Source organism: Mytilus edulis, chromosome 3 (genome assembly GCF_963676685.1).
Source record: "Mytilus edulis chromosome 3, xbMytEdul2.2, whole genome shotgun sequence".
Classification (NCBI taxonomy): Eukaryota; Metazoa; Mollusca; class Bivalvia; order Mytilida; family Mytilidae; genus Mytilus; species Mytilus edulis.
Window position 1 is genome coordinate 74,812,262 of NC_092346.1, and position 23,014 is coordinate 74,835,275.

General features: G+C 31.0%; 2 protein-coding genes across 9 annotated transcripts in view; one reads left to right on the plus strand and one right to left on the minus strand.

Annotated features, from left to right (window-relative positions):
* LOC139517441 (alpha-2A adrenergic receptor-like) overlaps nt 1–23,014 on the plus strand; it is a 541,200-nt gene that overhangs the window by 60,636 nt on the left and 457,550 nt on the right. The gene's annotated exons all lie outside the window — the stretch shown is intronic.
* LOC139517438 (myosin-I heavy chain-like) overlaps nt 1–23,014 on the minus strand; it is a 99,806-nt gene that overhangs the window by 54,511 nt on the left and 22,281 nt on the right. For all 8 annotated transcript variants that reach the window (XM_071308467.1, XM_071308464.1, XM_071308466.1 and 5 more), the window contains exons 6-14: nt 15,055–15,629; nt 13,172–13,321; nt 7,791–7,883; nt 5,854–5,928; nt 4,048–4,098; nt 2,920–3,156; nt 2,094–2,233; nt 1,174–1,291; nt 414–569 (exon numbers count right to left, since the gene is read on the minus strand). In XM_071308467.1, the coding sequence (XP_071164568.1) occupies nt 414–569; nt 1,174–1,291; nt 2,094–2,233; nt 2,920–3,156; nt 4,048–4,098; nt 5,854–5,928; nt 7,791–7,883; nt 13,172–13,321; nt 15,055–15,629 (1,595 nt within the window). The remainder of the gene's footprint in view (nt 1–413; nt 570–1,173; nt 1,292–2,093; nt 2,234–2,919; nt 3,157–4,047; nt 4,099–5,853; nt 5,929–7,790; nt 7,884–13,171; nt 13,322–15,054; nt 15,630–23,014) is intronic.

Below are 23,014 nucleotides of genomic sequence, written 5' to 3' on the forward strand. Positions count from 1 at the left end.
CGCATGGTATTTTGACCCCGGGTTCACTTTTTAGGGGGTTCAAAATACCATATGACACCGGTACTGAACATAGTCCACCTGTCACCTAAACAGGTAGATTTCAGCTGTCCAACTTCTAATTAGCCTTGATTAAACTTAGAAAGTATTGAAGTAGGTGTTGTTTTGATAGTAATTAATCATCATGTCACATTTATGACCGGAAATGTGTTGATTTTAAAGGCAAAAGGTTGGGTCAAAAAGATCGTGAATTATGTAAAAATGACCGAAAAAGCCTTAAAAACTAAAAAGTATATGACCGTTTCATGCTTTGCCCAGCCGGACTTTTACCGGACATTATACAAATGACCGGAATATATGACCGTTTTGGAAGCCCTGCTTGTGACACAACTAATGTAGATTGTGTATATTCTCACCTGATTTTTTCCAACTTGCCATTCTGTTTTTGGAAGATCTAATAAGTTTAATATTTTTGTTGAGAGAGTTTTTGGTTCATCTCCTGGACTCAAGTTTGGTGTTAAACACTTGTATTTCTCTAAAAAGTTTTCATGAGGCACATGGATAGGATATCCCTAAAATGAAAATGTACAATCCATACAAAATCAGGGTTAGGTAAGAGACTGGTGAGATTACTTCAGGCTTTTGGTAGGGTTAATGTTTCTCAATCTTCAGTTTTCTGTTGTGTTAAGTAGACTGTTGTCTGCTCTATGGTCGGGTTGTTGTCGCTTTGACACATTCCCCATTTGCTTTCTCAATTTTGTTGTTAGTTATTTTTTGAAATGGCATTATCATTCTTTATCGACTTTTGAGTTCAAATATTCTCCCGATGACATCTTCCGCCTCCATTGAACAATGTACAAAAATGCAAGACTGTTATTGTAAATTCAGGAAAAGCAGCAAAAATAATGCTATCAAAATTTAAAATGCAAGGTTTTTTTGTGCGACTCCTATGTAGTTGCAATTTTTTAAATAACAAAACCATCACAAAAATTTCTGGATCTACAGTATTTAAGTGTATTTTGATCTGACATGTTATATGTATAACAAGTATAATGATCTCTATATTGAATTGCAATACCGTTGAGTGGTGAGTGATAATAAATATTAGGCACACAAGAGTTTTTAATTTGTAGTTTAAATTTTAGTGGGAAGTGTTCCAGCTATAGTATAAGTTACCTCTCTTTTGATCCTTATAATATCCAACATTCCAGAATAGCTGAGCTGAGTAAGCACCTCTTTGTCATTATATACATTGGCTTTCTTATCTGTGTTAGATTTAAGGCACCTTACATACCTAATAAAACAAGATATACTTTTTTCATTTAAACACTCAATTAATTTACAATTTCAATCTCAAACGAACATATGTTGCCTTTATAATAAAAATGACTGCTATCAGTTTTGCTAAGTTTGCAGATTTTCTCAACTTTTATTTTTCACATTGAGAAGTTTTATAGCAAATGGAACATCTTAACATTTGAGTGACTTGTGTGTTGTTGAGGAAATTGAGATCAAGGTCATTGGGGTGTGTCTGTTATATTATTTTTTGTAAACTGTTTTGTTATAGATTAGACCATTAGTTTTCTGAATTGTTTCATATTTTTCATGTTGGGGCCTTTTATAGCCGACCATATGGTATGGGTTTTTCTCAATGTTGAAGGCTGTATGATTGCTATAATTGCTTACATCCACTTCATTTAAACTTTGGTGAATAAGCTGTCTCATTGGCAATCATTCAACATTTTCTTATTTTTATATTGAGGTCAGGTTAACCCTGAATGACAGACATGTAGACCTTGCAAGGAATCCATATACAAATATAGTCAATCTATAACTCACGATCAAGCAGTAACTAAACCATCAATATGAGGCCAAGAATAATGGATATTTGACTGACAAAACTTTGTAACATAAGGTATCTGCATACAAGGAATGAAGCATCCAGGTCTTTTACCGGCCAATTGTCGCAGGCAAGACCAAAAAAAGCCTAGATATGCATTTTAAAAGTCCCAAATTTTGTAATTAGAGTAATTAATATCAATGTCAAAGTTTATAAAGTCAAGTGCATGTATGAAACTAAGATACAAAATACAAACCAAGGATTTGTAGTGGTCAGAATATCAACAAGAGCATTCAGCTGATGTTTGAATGTATCACCCACAGTTGGTTTCTTACTGGTTGTCCTAGAAATAGTTTGTCTTCCTCCCATATCTTCTAATTTTACTCCAAGTAAATCCTACAACAGGAGAACAAAAATATTTCACTCTCTGCATAAAAAGAACGATTTTGACAATCTCAATCTTAACTTATTTCTATATAAGTTATGTTTTGGTAGGAAACTTGTATACAATGTAAATAGTAACTGTCTATAATTCATAACAGACAAGCAAAAATTTATTTATTATATAGTATAATTCCTAAAAGCATAAACATATAAATATTTCACTACTACATGTTAAGAATTAATCGTAGGTTACATTCCACTGTATTGTCCTGATTTTTCTATGTTTCTGTTAGGTAAGAATACATTGTACTACCGTCCCATTGAAATTTTTCTCACATTTGTATTTTGAAATGTAAAATAATATGTTTAACTACCAGTAAGTCAGGTAAACAGGTAACTTTGCTTCATTATCCTATCCATTTTGATGTTTCTAGTAATATACTTCTGCTTAGGCACATTGGCCTTTATTGATTGTTTTGTTTATTAACTAAGTGTTGTTGAAAAATTTAGATTTTAAAACTAACATATTTTTCATTTATATAAAAAGGGGAACAAAATAAATTGAAAAAAGGACGAATAATTCTATACAGACATTTTCATTTATCGGTATTTTCAATTTAATCTTTCCATAAAGAAACTTCATATAAAACACCATGTTTATCTATTCTAAAAAATATATAATAAAATAGTTATCTTACCTGAAATCTGGTTAAATCTTGAACAAAAACATTAACAGAATTATGCATCATCTCAAACAGCATGTCTTGTTGTGTGTCTTTGTTTTTATCTAGGAAGCCCTTGACTTTATATGTAACAGCACCAGCATAATGTTGTATACCAAACTCTATCTCCCACATCCGACGGTCTCCTTTGATATAGCAAGGATGGCTCTCAAAAGCTTCATGTTGCTTTGTTATATAGGATTTGTCAGTACCCTAAAAGGAAAGTAAATTAAAATATCTTTAATCTTTTTTCCAAGAACATACTTAATAGCACCTATCTAATGAGACAAGCCCTTTAAAACTGATTTTAGTTTGATCTTAAGTTGTGCAGTTATATTGGATTAGGGAGGGATTCAGTGCCCACAAACATGTTTAATCCAGTTACATTCTTTAGTGCTTGTCCAAATAAAGAGCCATCAATCCAGTGGTTGTTGTTGGTCACCATCTACAATAGCTGCTTACTGAAAGGTATTAGTTTAACTGATTATTAAAGGTCTGCAGTACATGTAGTGCACTTCTTTGGGGTTTTTGGTCTTGGAGGATAGCTGTCTCACTAGTAATCTTAAAATATATCTTTTGTTTGATATTGTACAATTTGCTATATAATTAATTTCAATAGCTTATTCTAAATTATTTTTAGAAAGTTAAGCCTTTTAAAATATGTTAGTTAACCAGTTTTCCAAACAGCAACTGAAATAAATAACAAAACCTCTAAAATGATAAATACAAAAATGTATACCTTATTTTCAAAGTGAATAAAATCCAAAAACATTTTAGCTTACATTCTGGTGGGGTTATTGTTTCTTTGACACATTCCCATTAATTCTATTTACAGAGCATTTAAGCAGCTCTTCCATTCAAGGAAAGGTTAGATCAGAAAAATAGTTCAATATATTAAATGACAAAAAAGTCATTTTCTTATGCAAAAACCTCATGTATGCTCATTCAACCTCTTTGCACAAATCATGGGGTTTCTGTGGTGTCCCATTTGCTCTCATTATGGCCAGTTACGTTTTAGACATTCAATGTTTGTTTCTTTCCCTAGATATTTTGATTAAAAATTCTAAATTCTGATAAATATTTGTCTAAATCTTATGATCTTACCTGAGGAAATCTACATTCTTCGTCTACGCTTTTTAAGATACATCTTGGGGACTGAAAAATAAAAATAAAACCTTCTAATTTATTATATATCATGCATACATAAAAGGAGTAGGTTCAGTAAGACCCCTTTTTGGCCCCAAAATATAGCAGTTTTACAAAATTGTTGAAATGTAAACCTTTAGTTATTTATTGGACAGTAGAATGCTTCTGCTACATAAATGTGGGCTGTTTTTGACAATACAATGCACATATATCCGGTACTAGCACCATTAAGTCATGCTAAATTGCTGAAATCCTCATAATTCTAGCATTTTAGTTAAATTTTAGACGGTTTTCGTGTAAAACGAAAGTGGCCGCATTCGTGTTCATCCTTAATATTGAAATGTAAGTTGTATTTTATGATAATACATAACATATATAAAGGTTGAGGATGAACACGGTGCGGCCACTTTCATTTTTACCAAAAACCATCAGAAAAGAGACATTTTTCGGCATATTAGGTAGATTTTTCATATTTGAGCTTGAATCGGATCGTTTTTAATGACTAAATCTGTTAAAATCTTTCACATAAACTAATTAATTCAAATAAAATAGACACTTAAGTGTTTAAAAAGTGGTCAAAATCTTTCGTCAGATGAACCTGAAATTTGAGGCCAAAATCCGTCCCTACCGGACCTACTCCTTTACACAATTCAGTGTAATCTTCATCCTTAAAACTAGTATTGTATTGTCCTACAGTGGTAAGGCAGGTTGATAATATTTTCACTGTTATTTGCCTGCAGCAGTATAGCTTTCAGGTTGAAAACACTTATCTGTTTTGATGTCATATTATATCCAGGTTTTTCAACAGGAATGTAATATCACCTTATCATACCAAGCATTATAGAAGATTGGCTGTAAAACTAAAAAAATCATGCAGATGCTATATCTTACATGAGATAGTTTCATATTAAGAAACCTTTCAAACCTATAAATTACGTACAGCGTATGTTTAGAAGTAATTCCAGGCTTATTTTTGGCTTTTAACTAGTCAGTAACTGCAAGTACTTTCAAATTGTACTTTCTTGTTAATTTGACCTGTTCATACAATTTTTTATGCTTTTTTGTTATTTAATGTTATTTTTTGATTTTTATTTTTAATATATATATATATACCAACTTTGATAAGTGTTTGATATGACTACAAATTTTCACTTCTATTCTCCTATTATGAACATAATATTTCCGTTCTCAATTTATACTGTATACCTTACAACAAAATTTTTCATTTAACCTGTGCACATTTTTCAATATGGAGGCATTTTGTTCAAGATTATGGTTGGTTTTTTTTATTGGAAATTGATTAACATCTAACCCCTTATTTTATTGATTTTGTATTTACATTGAGTCACAAATCAAATTTATTTGTTCAGTGTATGTTCACTTGTGTTAATATGTCTTTTGATTGAGTTAAGCCATTTCAATTGATATTTTATTGGAATTTTTTTTTAGTTGTGATGTTAAGGTGGTACCTAACACTACAGGGAGATAACTCTGTAAAATGAACTAAACATTTTAATTATGTTGCATTGTGAATGCAATATTAAGCTTCTCAATGATCAAAATTAGTGTTTGTCAAACAGCTATCTAACCAGTGTATTTTTTCTTTAATATAAAACAGTTGGTTTAAATTTTTTGAAATTTTTATATTTTTGTCAAAGGGTCAAATGGAATACTTCGTCAAAATTTTTAAAAAATTAAACAAGCCAAATTGATTTTAGTGAAGGTGTTGGGTACCACCTTAAATTCTATTCAATAAAAACCTACCTTTTCAATGAGCTCTAAACATGGTGAATTATCAGTGAATGTGATGTGTGCAAATTCTATTTCTTCTTCTTTATACTGAAAAGGAAATAGTAAACATGGTAAACATTGAAAAAAATAAAAAGGATGCTAAAATAGATGCTTTCAAAAAGCCTGTGTAACTCAACTGGATCTATGTGCATCTTAAGCAATAGTCATACTCTAATGCTGTAGACTAGAATGTAATTCATGAACTGTTGATTTTGTACTTTTTAAATAAAAATACACAAAAATTGGGTAATAAACATAGTTCAAGAGCAATATCTCGTATTTCAGATATTTGACTTATTTGATCATCTGATTTTGCTGATCATTGTTACAGTTTCTGCAAAAAATACAAAAATAAATGATAACAAGAATCTGTTCATAGTACATGGATGCCCCAATCATTTTCTATGTTCAGTTGACTGTGAAATTTGGGTAAAAGCTCTAATTTGGGAATAATATTGGAAAGATCATATCATAAGGAACATATTTCCTAAGTTAGAAGTTGATAGGACTTCAACTTCATCAAAAACTACCGTGACCAAAAACTTCTGAAGCAGGACAGACGGACGAATGAACAAACAAAAGGATTCTCAGAACAGAAAACATAATGCCGATAAATGGGACATAAAAATCAGAACTCCAATAAGCTATTTCTAGTTTTGACAGCCATGTAGGTTGGCATATACTAGGATCATCAGACTTATTTACAAGACACACCAAGGATTATTGTGGCCAAGTTTGGTTTAATCATGCCAGGTTTCAGTATCCTATAATATAGATACTACAAGGGGTTTGAAAATTATAGATCTGACATTATTTGTTAGGGATGGACGCAGTTATGAGTACAAATATTCTGTTTTTTTTTTGTAAGCATTTACTCATTTAGCTGCTTTGACTCAGATGACCTTGTATAAAAGAGAACAATTTTTTTTATCTATTACTTTAAAAATAATATATAGGGAAGTTCCTTTTTTTTCTTGAATTTGGGAAGCTAATAGGATTTTTTTTTTTACATCAACCAAGAAAAAATTCTAAAATTTAAACATTTGAGAACATAATAAAAGAATGTGATTACTGAAAAGCTTCTTAAATTCAACAGTTATACAAAGGAGAAGGTAACATTTTAAGGCTTATTTGGTAATAAATTCTGCACTTTAACAAGATTGAGAAAAGTTATCGTTTTGTTTAAAGAAAATGAAAGTACACGTCATAAGGAAGAAATGACAGTTTTAGCAGAAAATTCACAATATAATTATTTCAATCTCATTCCAAGACTATAAAGTTCATTAAAAGGAAACTATTTTAAACAATCTTTCACTGTTTTATTAAGTACATTAGATTCAGTTTCATTCTGCAAATAAAAAAAAAAAAATTAAATAGGCCAATTTTACCACCCAATAAGCTGAGAGGTTGTATTCAAATAAAACAGAAGGATGTGGTGAGAGGTTGAATAAGAAAGAATTTGCTGTCATTATGAACCTCAGTAATGAACAAAGACAGTGACTTAGAAACAATGTAGAATTCAAAGAGGAATAACTCTACTGTACCTAAGTTTTTGAACTTTTGACCTTTTCAATTAAACAGCTTTAGGAAGCTAGGAATTTCCTTTTTTTTGTCATGAATATTTCATACATTTATTTTCTTAATTATTCATAGTTTGTTACAAATATTTGAAAAAAAAAAAAAAACAATTTTGAGCTTAAATATTTCATAAGGAAATACATTTTTGAATACAGGTGTGCCAAAAAATATTGTTATTGATAATAAATTTTGTCTACTTTGACTTAAAGTATATTTGGTTATATTTATTTACATCATAAAACCACAGCCCTGTACAACCTGTGGTTTTTATTTGACAGTACATATTTTACATTTATCAGGAGATCAAAGTAACACCTTATCTCTTCACTTACTATTTCCTGTTCTATAGCAAACACATAATGATTGAAGAATCTGTGCAACTTTTCGTTGGTATAGTTGATGCAGAGCTGTTCAAAACTGTTTATCTGAAATGAGATAAAAGGTACACCTGCTTAATCAGTGCAATATAAATATAAATATGCTAAAGTATTAGCCAGAAATTCATGCATTTTGGTTATTACCATATCAATAACCTATAAATTAAATTAATATTCAATATACAACTAATATTTATGAAAAATGTTTATTAAAAAAACAAACACAATGTGTTACTGTTTAACTGTATCTGAAATGGAGGTGATAATAAGTTCTTGGTAAAAAAAGGTAAAGCTTAGGACTAATTTATTTTAATAAAATCTCAATAATCTTTAATGAGAATAATATATGACAATATACATGCAATTTATACATTAAAAACATTCTATGATAATTTAAAATTTGTAAAGTGATATATAGTACTATAATGTATAAGAAAACTTGACATATTTGGAATTTTTTGTTAAAACAGTACATTTGACATGTGTATAAACCATTTTGAGGGCCATATGAAAACACCGATAATCTTTGTCTTTGGAAGATTAATTTTGCCATGAAATATTCATTATAAATACTGTGAATGGTTGAAATAAGCTGAAAAAAATCAGTCCTGTGACTAAACTAAACTGCAAGTAAAATTTCAGCTAGAACTGGAATGATTTTCTATGGCTTCATTCACTTAACCACAAATTATGTTATAGTTCTGTACATTTCATACCCAATACATGTATATTAACCATCTGCACAATGCTGTAAGAGAAGCCCATGAATTAAATAAGTCCCTGTATAATGATCATGGTATTCAATCATAGTAGGTAGACTGTATAGTTTGGCTCTAAATATATTTAACTCCACAAATAAAAACTGATTGTCAAGAAATAGCACAATACATGTAGTGCTGAAAGTGGCATTAAAAACCAATGAATCAATCAACTTTACAACATCAGTTACTTTATAAAACCTGGTTTTACAAATTCTCAACCATTTGTCAACAAAAAAAAGCTTTTAAATCCTGAATCTGAACTTTCAACAGTAGTTGGTGCCTTTAAAAAGCAATCTTTAGTTGAGATGTGAAAAAGAGGTCCATGTCCATCATAAGTTACTTTAATATTACTTTGTTTTTGGTTTATGTTTAAACTAACAATTCTTGACTAATAATATATTGTGTTATATTTTGGTGTTTTAAGCATGACCCATATAGCTGTAATTTTCAAATAAAATTACTTACAAGTAGCAACTACTATTGAAAGTCATGTAAAAATCTCAAGTTAATTATTCTTTCATATGTTTACCAGACCACAGATGGAATACAGACATTATTTATATGCTGATGTCTAATTACCTTTGTTTCTTACAAAAAAAATACAGAAAATTTAAGAAAAATAGAAAATAACAAAAATGTCCATGTCTCCATTTCTGTCCCCTCTAGATATGATTTACATCAACATTGGTAAACTTACAACTTACTAAAACTTAAACATTGCTTTAACTAATTTTTATTTTTATATTTCACATGTAATCTGTCAGTTACTTAATTATACAGGTAAGATATATGATACCTGTAAACTGAAGTCAACTAATTAAATACAGAAACATACATGCTTTAGGGATAAAGTATGAGCTAAATTTCTGATAGTAAAACCCTGGTGCAAATTCTTTTCATTTTCAAGATTACTTCTGATGAGTGATAACTAAAACACATTTTCCAAAGAAGATCTGCTTACATAATTTTTGCAATTAGTAATTATTTAAATAAATAACGTATTAAAATAATTAAAAGTAAACAATTTCACAGTGATACCACACAAACCACTGCCCAATTTCTTGTTGTGAATAAATATTTTGTTCAGATACCTATCGTGGATAAAAATGTTTCCTTGCAGGTTTATCAATCATCTGATAAAACTGATATAAATTTTAACTTATCAGACTAGAACATTCTATTGGTATCATGCTGTGATTCTTGTGCTGAGTTAAGTACATTGTACATGAGAGTTCTGAATGAATCTCTATCTGTTCTTTCCTGTTACTACATCCTCTGATAATATTAAAACAATATCCAAAGGAAAGTGAAAGGCGGAAACCTGTATTACAAAGTTAAGAAACGTTGGCATATTTAGAACAATAATCCATGTCCAAAGACTGAGATAGAGTGACTTGACAAGAGGCTTTAAGGGGTCTTCACTGCATTATAGCCTTTTTGCACTGATCAAGTGTAAAGAAAGCATACATCAACCAATAAACCAAGGAGTTTAAACAGCTCACTTCACAACACTCAAATCATGTTTACATATAAATTTCATAGCAAAGATCATGAAGATAGATGCCCAAATATTGTTGGTCAAATAGAAGAAAGACCCCCCTCCTAAATCATCATGATTATGGCAAACTATCATTCTCCATTGCCAATAATATCTTGGTGTAAATAAGTTACAGTAACACCCCTTCAGCTTTATTCCCTCAATGTGTATCTTATACTGTAAAAGTACTTTAACTTATGGGGTACTCTTTGTCAATGGTTTTACAAAAATAAACAAATGTTGTCCAATTTCAGACATGGAAAGATTCCACTGTAGGTTTGATTACATGGATACGGTCATATATAAACCAACACACTATGAACTAAATACATATTTTTTAGTCCAACTTCTGACTGGATTTTACACATTTAATCTTAAAAAAAATCTAAATTGTATGACCGTTAACCTTGTTATTCTCATCAAAATAAGTTTTGTTCCATGAAGGTCTGATTATGTGGTGATGATATGGGATATTAAATGAAGTGTCATTTTTTTCATAATTCTCATACGGAAAAAAAACCCATTATTATTTCAAATTGAGATATATGAAATAATTTAGCATAGCTGAATCAGGTTTCCAAAAAAATTTTATTTCATTAAAAATATTGTAATTTTTTTAAAGTAATAATGACCGGTCCAACGATTTACAGAAAAGAGCGACGATTTACAGAAAAGAACCGAAAAGAACCGAAAAGGACCAAAAAGAACCGAAAAGGACCGAAAAGAACCGAAAAGAACATACATATGATTATTGATTATTATTTAAAGTTAAAACAATGTATATATCTATACACCAATGTCCCCCCCCCTCGTAATAAAGGAATGTATAATTCAAATTTAGATTGTACATTTATATGGACATGTAGTCTTACAAAAAAGTTAGATTTCTCTGTATCAGATTAAGGCATTTAAATATTTTTGAAAAAAAAAATCAAAGTGTCAATTCCGTTGTTTTCGAAAATAGAATTGTAAAAAACATTTGAAGAAATTTTCAATTCCTGCTACATGTAAACCTTGGCAAACTTTACGATGTTCTTGATTCGTTTCAATTTCTTAATTCAATTTACGGTATTAAACGATGGGCTACATGGGAATAAAATGAGATTAATCAATAAAAAAAATACATCATTATCTATATATATTATAAATTTTGTGCAAATCACAGTCATTTCATTTCGTCTTTCAAGAAATATACATAAATGAAAAGCGTACCCGCTTTCGGTATAATTGATAATTGTTTACTCTTTATATAGCCGCCATAATAGCGTATAGATTAAAGGGTGTGAAAAAGTTAATGGCCTGTTGATTTCTATTAATTTTATCTAATAAACCACTTATAAAAACAGATATGTAGATTAGTGGAATGATGTCAGATGGTGATAAATGTTGGCCTGTGGTGATACATGTATCTATAGAAAAACTTGTGCATGGAGATAACGGGGCTTTTCCTTAACGAATTCAAATCCTTGACAGGTTTAACGTGTCAAAGTAACAATCATGATGTGTTTCCATTTAATACACGTACACACACACGAAAAGAACGAAATATTCGTATTTATTCAATAACTCCTGTAAAGTTTTCCGTCATGTTTTAAACGATATTTTGTTTTATTTTGTTTTTGTCCGATTGTCCGAATGTCCGTGTTATAATATATATTCACTGATGAATGAACACATTCCTAAAAAAATATAAGGAACTGTTGTAATGTTCGAAATGAATTAGCGACCAAGATTGAACAAAATAATGGCACTTAGCTTATAAATATACTTCACGTAGAACGATTGTTTGACAGTAATGAATTAATATCTTTTATTTTCTTGTCTGTTCTATGTTTTTTATTCCATAAGATAGGCATCCGACCCTACCTATAATATTTTACATGTACAGTAAGTTATTATATGTAGTCCTGTCGCAGTATAAGGTTTCAAAACCTAAGAATAAACTTTTGTGAAAAATATCTTTTTATTTATAATAGACTTATATAATTTTGCAATTCTTAATTTTCTTCGATTACAAAAAACTTCGATCTCCTTTTCGGTTCTTTTCGGTCCTTTTCGGTTCTTTTTGGTCCTTTTCGGTCCTTTTCGGTTCTTTTCTGTAAATCGTCGCTCTTTTCTGTAAGTCGTCGAACCCATAATGACAAACAAATGAGTGAATGAACACCTTCTTTCACAATGAAGCACAAAAAAATATAAAACAATATATATGTTTAATAATATATCACAAATATTTGTTTCAGAAGTCTAATCAAATAGGTCCTTTTATTTTTCCATTCAGAAAACTAAAACCCATGAAGATGTATCTTTTGCTAAAACCATGAAAATTCCGTCAGATAAAAGTTCTTTCACAGTAAATGCAATTGAATCTAATTTCAAAAATGATAATGGCCAAGTTTGGTCCAATTTACCATTTGGTTTTTGAGTAATTTATTTTTTATTAAAATAAAGTGAGGCCAGAAGCTCACAACTGCAAATCACGCCATGTAAGCAAATTATCATCAAGTATTTTTAAGGACACTTTCCTATTATGCTACACAACATACTTGAAATGTGTAACCTTAAAATAAAGATGTCATACTTGACAATTTATGACCTAATTAATAACCTGATTGATGTGTTCACAACAAATTATGCGTAACTTTACTACAATTATAATGTACCAGTTGCTACTCATTCTGTACTTAAAAAGTTGTAAGACTACTCCCAGTGTAATGCCTTATGATCAGTATCTGGTCATGCTAGGGTCCAATAGGGAACAATACCCATACTTTTTGAAAATGAGTAATTTAACATGGTTATTTAACCCCTTTTGTGAGAAGTAGAATTTGACACAGATTTTGGATACTGAATAGCAAGGAAAATTTACTTTCAAACATAACAAAAGAAAAGATTAAATAATAACCTATAGTGTACAAATTGTGACTTGGATGGAGAGTTGTCTCATTGGCACTCATATCACATTTTCTTATTCTAAGAAATGTTTATATCTATTACTAATTTCTATAAACTGTGAAAAAAGTTACAATAAATAAATATACCTCAAAGTTCTCAAATCCAAATATATCTAAAACTCCTAAAAATCTTGATTCATGTTGCCCTGGGTTTGTACATTTATTGATAGCATCTACAAGCCAGGCAAACGATCTCGAGTATAAGGCTTTGGCCATTGCATGACGATTTTCACTCGCCTAAAACAAAAATAAGACATTATTTAACAATGAATAACAAGTTTTTTTCCAGCATGGGATTCAATATCCATATGATTACGTTGTTCCTGTGAGAAACGTAGAAACTTATCACTTTATTTATATGTTTAAGTTTAGTGTGACATCCATTTTCACTGAACTAGTGCACAATTATACTTAGGGGCCAACTGAGGACCACCTCTGGGTGCATGTTTCTCGCTGCCTTGAACACCCATTGGTGGCCTTCCACTGTTGTCTGCTTTTTGGTAGGGTTGTTGTCTCTTTGACATATTCCCCATTTCCATTCTCAATTCTTATTAATTTAGCTTTTATGAAGTGATTCATTTACAAGAATCAGATTCATAAGTCTGCAGGCTCTGTTAAGGGAGAAAATAAAAAGGAATGCTAGATAACAGCCTGAATCCTCCTTTAAAAGGTAAATTAAAAAAAATAAGATCATAATAACTATTCTACTTTAATTTTTAGATAAAGTAAATTAAAATAATCAAAATTCCACAAGAGTACACACACAGTTAAAATGAAATTATTTCAGGTTAACAAGTGTGTCTACAGTTATCACGCAAAGGCTAAGCTCATTATCAATGATCACAAAGCTCATAATCACTGATCTCTGAAAATGAGGTCAAGGTTAGATGAAGTCTGCTAGATAAACATATATACACCTTACATTATTTGTTTTTCAGATGTGGGGCTAGAAATCACAACCTCAGTGCAGATGAACTACTTAGTTCACATGCTTTCTGAGAACACCTATTGAAATGAGGTCAAGGTTAGAAGAACTCTGTCAGACTGACATGTACACCTTACCATCATTTTATACACCATATATATATTTGATGTATTACCTGGAATATCTGAGAAACTAATTACTTAATCGTGAAATCATAATATTGACAAGTGAATCTTCAACCGTGAAAAGGATGTAAATGTCAGAAGAATCCTGTCATTAGGACATGTACACCTTAAAAACAATCTGTACACTTACATGTATCAAGTTGGAATAACAGAAAAGAAAAGATGATGTGTATTAATTCTTGATACAAAATCACTAGACACACATGAATAAACAATAAAAAAACAAAGGAATAGTGCTGTTATTAATGCTGTTCTTCATCAAAGTCAGTGAAGCCTTCCTCTCAGAGCAAAACCTCTCACATCATATCAAGTTCAAGAATACTGTAGCACTGGTCTTGACCTATTTCCATACTTTATACATACATACATATATATCATAGAAATTGACCTTAACAAGGAAACTTAGCATGACTAGTGAATCAAATTGAACAATGTACAGACATGTGATGTACACCTTATATAGTTGAATTATTACCAACAATTTCTGAGAAACTGACCAAATCTCACAAGTATAGACACCAACTAAAGTATCATCAATTTCAGGTCAAGTTGATGGAAACCCTGTAGGAAAGACATACATAATTTTTAATATATAGATTAGGCTGTTGGTTATCTGTTTGAATGGTTCCGCACTAGTCATTTTTTGGGCCCTTTATAGCTTGCTGTTTGGTGTGAGCCAAGGCTCCCAGTTGAAGACAATACTTTGACCTATTATGGTTGACTTTTACAAATTGTGACTTGGATGGAAAGTTGTCTCATTGGCACTCAAACCACATCTTCTTATATGTATGTTCATTAGTCCAGTATTTTGAACACCAAATAAGTTAGTTTTAAGTGATATCAAGTAGTTTTATATATACCTCTTGCACTTTAAACGGAATGCTTGTGACTGTTCCCCGAACCTGAATTTGTCTATATAAAAGAGAATCTGTTAATGGTTCTGCTTCAAATCCTAATAACATACAAATCATGTCTAATATCTCCTTATCCTTAGATGTCAAATCACTTTTTTCTCCTTCTACATCTTCAAACGTTAAATTACCTAAATGCAATATTGCGGAAATCACAGAAAATATTCCATCCACCATCTGATCTGGAATTTTTAACACATTCATAGCTAAACGTAATCTATCAAACATTTTTGTATCATTAACGCCATTTAAGGTTGTACATCCACTCTGGCTTAAATAATAATAAGTATTTATTGGCTGAACAAAAAACTGTTCCCTGAATTCAGCACTTGCATCAGCACCAGCAATAAACTGATAAAAGACATGGTAGTTACGTTCATTTTTGGATTGGAATGTAATCCTGGACTGTTCCAGTAAGTAGTCTTGTACAATACATCCTTTAATTTGTTGAGAATCATCAAAACACACTTGCATAAATTTTCCAAAACGACTAGAGTTGTCATTTCTTACTGTTTTGGCATTACCTGCAAATGTAAAAAAAAACACCACGTAACAAATAACTCTTAATTTTTAAATGTGACCCAGACAATGAAATAATTTGTTGCTTCTAATAACCTCAAAACATGATCCTTGCAGCTGTTGTTTCAATTGCTTACTCTAGTATAGTAGTAAACCAAACATCAGAAAAGAAGATGTCAAAATAAAAACTGGAGTTAACCTTCAGTATCTGATCAACATTAATTGGAATTTTGAAATGTATAAAAAAAACAAGAAAGTGTCCAAAGTCCACGGAGCCCCACTCGCACTATCATTTTCCATGTTCAGTGGACTGTGAAATTGGGGTCAAAAATATAATTCGGCATTAAAATTAAAAAGATCATATCATAGGGAACATGTGCTCTAAGTTTCAAGTTGATTTGACTTCAACTTCATAAAAAACTACCTTGACCAAAAACTTTAACCTAAAGCGGGACATAAAAAGGTGCTAGATGTACATCAATGAGACAGTAAACCAACAACATAATTATCTTAAAGCCATATAGAGGTCAGCATACACTGTAACAGCGGAAAAGTATAATTGCAATTCTTAGGTTATTTTGTAAGGTTGTAATGGAAGAGTTTTTGGTTTTAGATGTGTGTCCATCAATGAACATCATTTAAACTCCCTGTCTGTTTTCAGGAAGCGATATATCTACCTAGGACTTCTTTCAGCTTTTATCTAGGAGTAGAACATCTGATTGGATGTATAGGATTTATTAGCCAAGGATAAATCTAGTGAAGACATCTAATTGGGTGTATAGAGTATAGACTATAGGATTCATTAACCCCGAAGAAATATATACCGTATAGCGGGTTATAAATTTTCTCGGATAGAACAAATACGCCAAAATAAATTCTGCCAATTTAAAAGGGCATATGCAAAGGTATTGATAAAAGTTTTGAATCCGCCAAAATAAAAACCGCCAAAATTTTTCGTATAAATTATTCAATGAAAATCGGAAATTTTACTTCCGCAAAAATAACCCGCTGAATATAACCAAGGACTTGTAAATGGCTTGATAACAAGTATTTATTGATCTAAGTACAAATTTACCAAATTATTTTGCTTTGGTTTATACAAGAGATTTGTTTATCCTAATCATTATAAAGGTAAATTGGGTGTATACACATGATACATATACATTATTTGTGTTTGTAACTATGTGTTGTTTATTATATTTGTAAAAGAATATTATATTACAATGATATTATATTATGCTTCTTGTGAGCCCATTTTATGGAAATAAAGCATCTTCTTCTTCTTCTATACACAGATTTTTCCACCATATTCTTTAATCTTATTTACAAAGGTTTTTCAATTAGATATTATCAAGTTTTTTCTTACCAAATGTTAAATCTTCCAATGGCCCTGAATTGAGTGATTACCAGCATTTATCAAACCAAGGATATGCATCACCAATAATTTGTTTAGGAATTGAACAAGGAATTATCAATCAAAAGATATGTTTATCAAGGTAATTTAGTGAGTTATATTGAGACAAACAAAGTACTTAACTAAAGTATAACTGTGTTTTATACTGTCAGTGTGAGTCTTATATCAAATCTTTTCAAAATCAGTTCATAATTTATTGATTACCAATCTATCAATTTGTATTGTTAAACAGCATCTTTATATGCTTGACCACTTGGGGAATGAGGCTGGCTTAATTCTAAACCAATAAGGACATTTTAGAAGAGGAAATAAGGACATTTGAGAAGAGGAAATAAGGACATTTTAGGAGAGGAACTTGTATAAGTGACTTGTTTTCCAATTCATGTATTGTATTGATGTTTGTATTTATTTACTTGTTTCTAAATAAAACATTGTTTACACTTATAAGGACATTTCATTATATATAATACATAATCATCTCTCAAATAGCATTTAAACGGATGTAAAGCTGAACTCTCACAACACTTCAGAAAGACTTAAAGGATCTTTTTGACTAGAAATATCTCTTTTATATCAATATAAACTCATTATCCTTATAGATGGCAAGTTTTTGACTCTTGATGAACCAAGTTCCTAGTTTATGAACTTGATCAAATTAATAATATCCTGATGCATATAAATATACAGGATGCTCTATTTTCAATAAATATCACATAATACTTTCCTGTATGACAATGATATCATAGGATAAGGAAATCAGCTGATTTTTTATACTTCATGGAATCATAAATTCTTCTTAATCATAAATATTGGTGTTGAGTGTTAATCTATTTTCAGTAAAAGTGTGGTGCACTTTAGAAGTTAGCCTTTTTTGGTTTTTTCTTGACACACTAGTCTAAAGATAGCAAATTTCAACCCTTTTTTTACAAGAAAGAACAAATTTGCATATTTTCATACACATTTTGAAAATATTTAATGTATACATGTAAGTACCACCAAGATATTTACCTAAAAGTTGTAGTAAATAAAGACAAACAATGTGGTTACTTAATTAGTTTGTACTCTCATGCCTTCTTAGTATTTGTAGGTCCAAAACTATGCAAAAAAAATAGATCAAAGACACATGACAATATTGCACAGAATGTTTAAAAAAAACAAACAATGGTGAATGCTCTATACTGACATTTAAATTTATGAAATATGAAATGTAAAAATTCCTCAAACAATTTCACAATAGCAGGTGCACAACTTCCAACATTTTTGCAATCTTTCTATTTAAAGTGAAGTTTCAGGGATCTGTAATGAAACCAAAAGGAGTAGTTGATTACACCTATTAAAGTACCCACTTTTCCGTGCACACCCAAAACCCACCCATTTGCATGACATCCCCTTACACCACAAGTCACTTTGGGACTTGACAAATTCAAATTTCAGAAAAAATTATTGCACCCTGTTCTTCAAACAAGATTTCAAATGGTAATAAAACATGATCAATTGCTAACAATGAAAATCTGTTCTGCAGTTAATGAGTAAATGTGTTAAAGTGTGGACTTGTTAGTATTTCCGGGGAGAGAAACTTCCTTCTTCATGCCTACAAGTGTAACATCCGGTCAGACAATATACACATCAATTTTTAATAATGTCAACATTACTGGTGTTCACTCCCAAACAACACGGGTCTACACTATGATCAGTTATTATTCCTCAATTAGCCTTTCAAAAAATAACCAAAATCAAAAGAATAGAAAATAAAGACAAATGTTGAGTATTAAATATATTTGTTTCAATTTCTATCTGTATTAAATTATAGTAAAGGATGAAGTACTCACCAAACTTTTCACCTTGCCTATATTAGAGTACCTTTTAAAACATGGGAACCTCCTCAGTTGTTGCCATTAAATCTCTTGTGTGTTTTTTTAATAATTTATTTTCAGAATTTGATTTTGATGACTTTATGGTTATCTCATTTGAAATCACAGAGAGCTTATCTGGACTTGGGGCTCATTTAGAAACGACATAAGTATGAATTTTGTCAATCATTGAGGACCATTTGTTGGCCTCTAGATGACTGATGAGTGATGTCCTTTTTTTCCTTCTAAACTGTGATGCATGATTTTTCTTTCCTATTTTCAATTCACTAATTTGGAATCATTACATTTCACAAAACAAACATTTATTTCCATGGTCTCGACAAGGATCGCGGTTTAAAGGGTAATAAACCTTATGATCTTTGTGTTTGAAACTGTATGATTACTTCTCTTTATTCGCACAGACTTCAATAAAATCAGTAAGATGTTCACAAGACATAAGTCAGAGTTCCAGTATATTTTTTTTAATTTCCCCCTGCAATTTACTTTTTAGGTTCAAACTTCTCTTGTTTAATAATAATGCCAGGTTGCAAAAACTACCAAAATAGATTAATTTAGATACATTGCCATTTTCATTTAGATATAACCACAGTATACATATATTTTGATACAAGATTTCTTTTTTTCAATTTTCGAAAGAAATTATTTTGAAGTCTAATATTTATTTCCACATATATATATATATATTTATGACAGCAAAGTGACAATAAAACTGACTATTGTTCGCTTAAGTGTCAATTTTTTGTTTTTTTCATCTATGAAAAGAATTTACATAAATCTGAAGGAATGAAATAATTAACTATGTTTGCAATTAAAAAGGACCATATACCACAACACTGTATTTTGGTTAACATTGAACTTTAAGCTGGGGTCACACATTCACGATTTTTACTGTCGTCCTTGACAGGACCATTCCCGATTAAAATTTGTCAAAAGTCTGATCAAGATCCTGTAAATCGTGGATGGAAATTCGATTTGTATCTTTCGCCAGGTAAAATTCGACCGAGTCTGTCACGACTGCGTCCCGATTCTACCGAATGTAATCCGACAGAGATCAGATATTGACAAGACAGTGAACCGACGCTGACGGAAGTTATCCGTTCGAAAACTGTCGGCATAATCGGGATGATCAGGTACTGTCGGAACGTAATCCTATCACGGTCCGTTCTATCGTATTGCAAACGGCTTTGTCTGGTCTCAGTCGTATTGTATTCTGTTATTGTCGGGACTTCTCCAGATCATTCCCGTTCCACAGGACACCGTCCCGAATACACAGAACATTGTTAGGAATTCGATCCGATACAGCAGAATCTGTCACGACATAGGCACGATTGTAATCCGACTAGACAAAATCGGCTGAGTTCCCCCGAATGTTACAGGACGCACCTAACTGTCGGGGTACTTTGCCGAACTATTCGGACCCTTCCCGACCAGTAGGAATCTGTTACGAACTAAAACGACTGCGTTCAGACAATAATAGGACATTCCAGATAGTTGAGGATACTAATCCGACTTTTTCACTTTTCGTGTCGTATCGCTGTCTGATCTCAAACGGGAGCAATAATCAGCAATGTGTGAACCCCGCATTACCCTTCAGCAATGAAAACGAAAATCAGAACTCAATAAACAAAACTGATCTACAGTAAATTACTTGCAAGAAAGGAAGAAAAATATACACATTTATAGATTAGTAAAAGTAGACTTAAAAGAGGTTAAACAGTCTGAGGATGTTGTGGCGGAAATTGTTATTATGTAAACTTAAGTAAAATATTGTGTTACAACTAACTGATATCTACTTTAAAGACAACTTACTATGAAACAGTGTGTAACATGTAAACTTGTATTTAATTTCAAACAAAATGATAAGGCATAAAACGTTCAATTAATCTTTTGATATACTGCCTTGTTCTGTTGATCAGTTGCTGTCTCACTGATTATACCCACAACCTCAAAAGCCCACAACCACCCCCTTTATTCATTTTGTCTTCTTGGAAGTGCTTAGTGGATAATCTCTCCCTATTCTTACAACTTTTTTTTTTTTACAAGAGAACCTCTTTTGGTAGTTTTATATATATATTACTTTTCAACATCATATAAACACAGCAAACATACATAAAATATCCAAAATATATGTAAATTGAGTAATTCATAAAGCTTTAATTGCATTTAACAAAATGTCATTTTTTTTAGATGACTGCTGTATTCAGTGTAAAATTTAGTACTTTATATATAAATGCACTTGTGAAATTAGCCAATATGCAAGTATAAGTAGCTGTTTTCATTTCCTTCCTGAACTCTTCGCCGAAAAACAATGTGTTTTTATTATTTGTATTGGATCAAACAGTGGCATGTTTTAACTGGGTCTAACTTCTTCTGTGACATCTATTAATGTGTATATGTCAATACACAAATCTGTCTATTTGCAACATCATAAAATCTTACAATTTACATGAATAACCAGGCCCATTATCATTGCTAGTCATTATTAAAGAGTGTCACACTTCAGGGGTAAGGATCTTTATAGGAATATGGTATCCAAGTGTATTCAGGAGGTCCTATCCTGTAATGGACAACTAAGAACTGTTAAAAATAGTGTTTTCTAATCAGTACCAAAGTGCAATTCCACCAAAACTTGAAAAACTCTATAAAGTTATAAATGATTGATCCATTTCAGATCATTTGCCCATTATTATTATTTTTAGTGTTTAAGGGTGGTTATTTTCTCTCTCTCTTTAAAATCAAGGTCAGAGATTGAATGTCAACCCCAGCTGATAGCATTACGACCAAAACTTATAGGCACCTGACCAAAGTAGGACTCTTGCATTGAATTCTCATCAAAATAGTTTAAATGATTTCCCATGAGAGTAAGTTGAATTCTATTCAATACAAAGTTGAAAGGTCAAAATCACTTAATAGCACTATAAAAAAATCTTAAAAAGTACTACAGAATGTCTAGTCTTAAGTTTGAGCAAACTTTTTTTGTAAACAGAATAAACACATTTTTTTATAATAAAGGTCATAGATCTATGTCATCTGATGTCAATGTTAAAAGAAATCATCCAAATTTTGTAGGACTAGGTGCCTGAGTGGTGTTAGTAGTCCATCTACAGCGATGACTAGCATGTCAACACAAGGTTGTGAGATAAAAACCTGCTCATGGAAGCAAATGCCATGCTTCATTCTTAATTGACTAGGATTCCAAGTTTTCAGCCTAAGGTGGGTGGTTCTCCCAGGGTAATTCAGCTTCAACCTCTACTAAAAGCTGACCATCATGATTTAACCCAGAGTGCAGAAAGTGGCGTAAAATACCAACAATCAATCAATCAATCAATGTGAATATAGATTAAAGCTTGACCATGATATAATTAGTGATGGGTGCAATCTAAATTTTGTAGTTGCATTAACAGTTGCATAGAGGAGTTTCAATTTCAATTTCTTTTAGATCATGTGTGATGTTTGATGGAAACGCCAATCAATATTCATTAAATAATTGATTAAATATTTAGTTGATTTTACTCTTTAAATCTTTTCATAGCAACATAAAATTATGTTGGTTGTCTGGTATATATTTCAAATATATATGTGCCCTTAGCATTATTCAGCCTTAAGTATAGATGAAATCTGTAATACAGTTTCGTCAGCAAAAGGAAAAATGTCTGCAAAACAAAACAAACTCACTGGCAATTTGACCCAGGTGAGTTAAAATTGTTTTGTGCTATTGCATAATTTTATCAGAGTGTTAACACTTATTTTCAAATATGGTTTAGTTTCATTGACTTTGATCTTTCCATGTTTCCTTACTTCTCAAATGTTACTTACAAAATGATGGAATTAAACAAAAGAATATTCAGAACACAATTCAGATAAAAGCCATATAGAATTCTATCAATATGCAGAAGTCATTAGGACTCTAGACTGCTCTCCTCCATAGGGATTTATTAATACACAGGAATTCAACATTTTTATTGTGTTGCTAATCTAGTTGAATTCATCAACTATTGGAACCAAAAAAGCAATGGAGACATAAATTCTGAGAGTATAAAAATTAATATAATAAAGCCCTAATTAGGACGGGTGATGAGTGACATTAAAAAGTTTACTGCTCAGT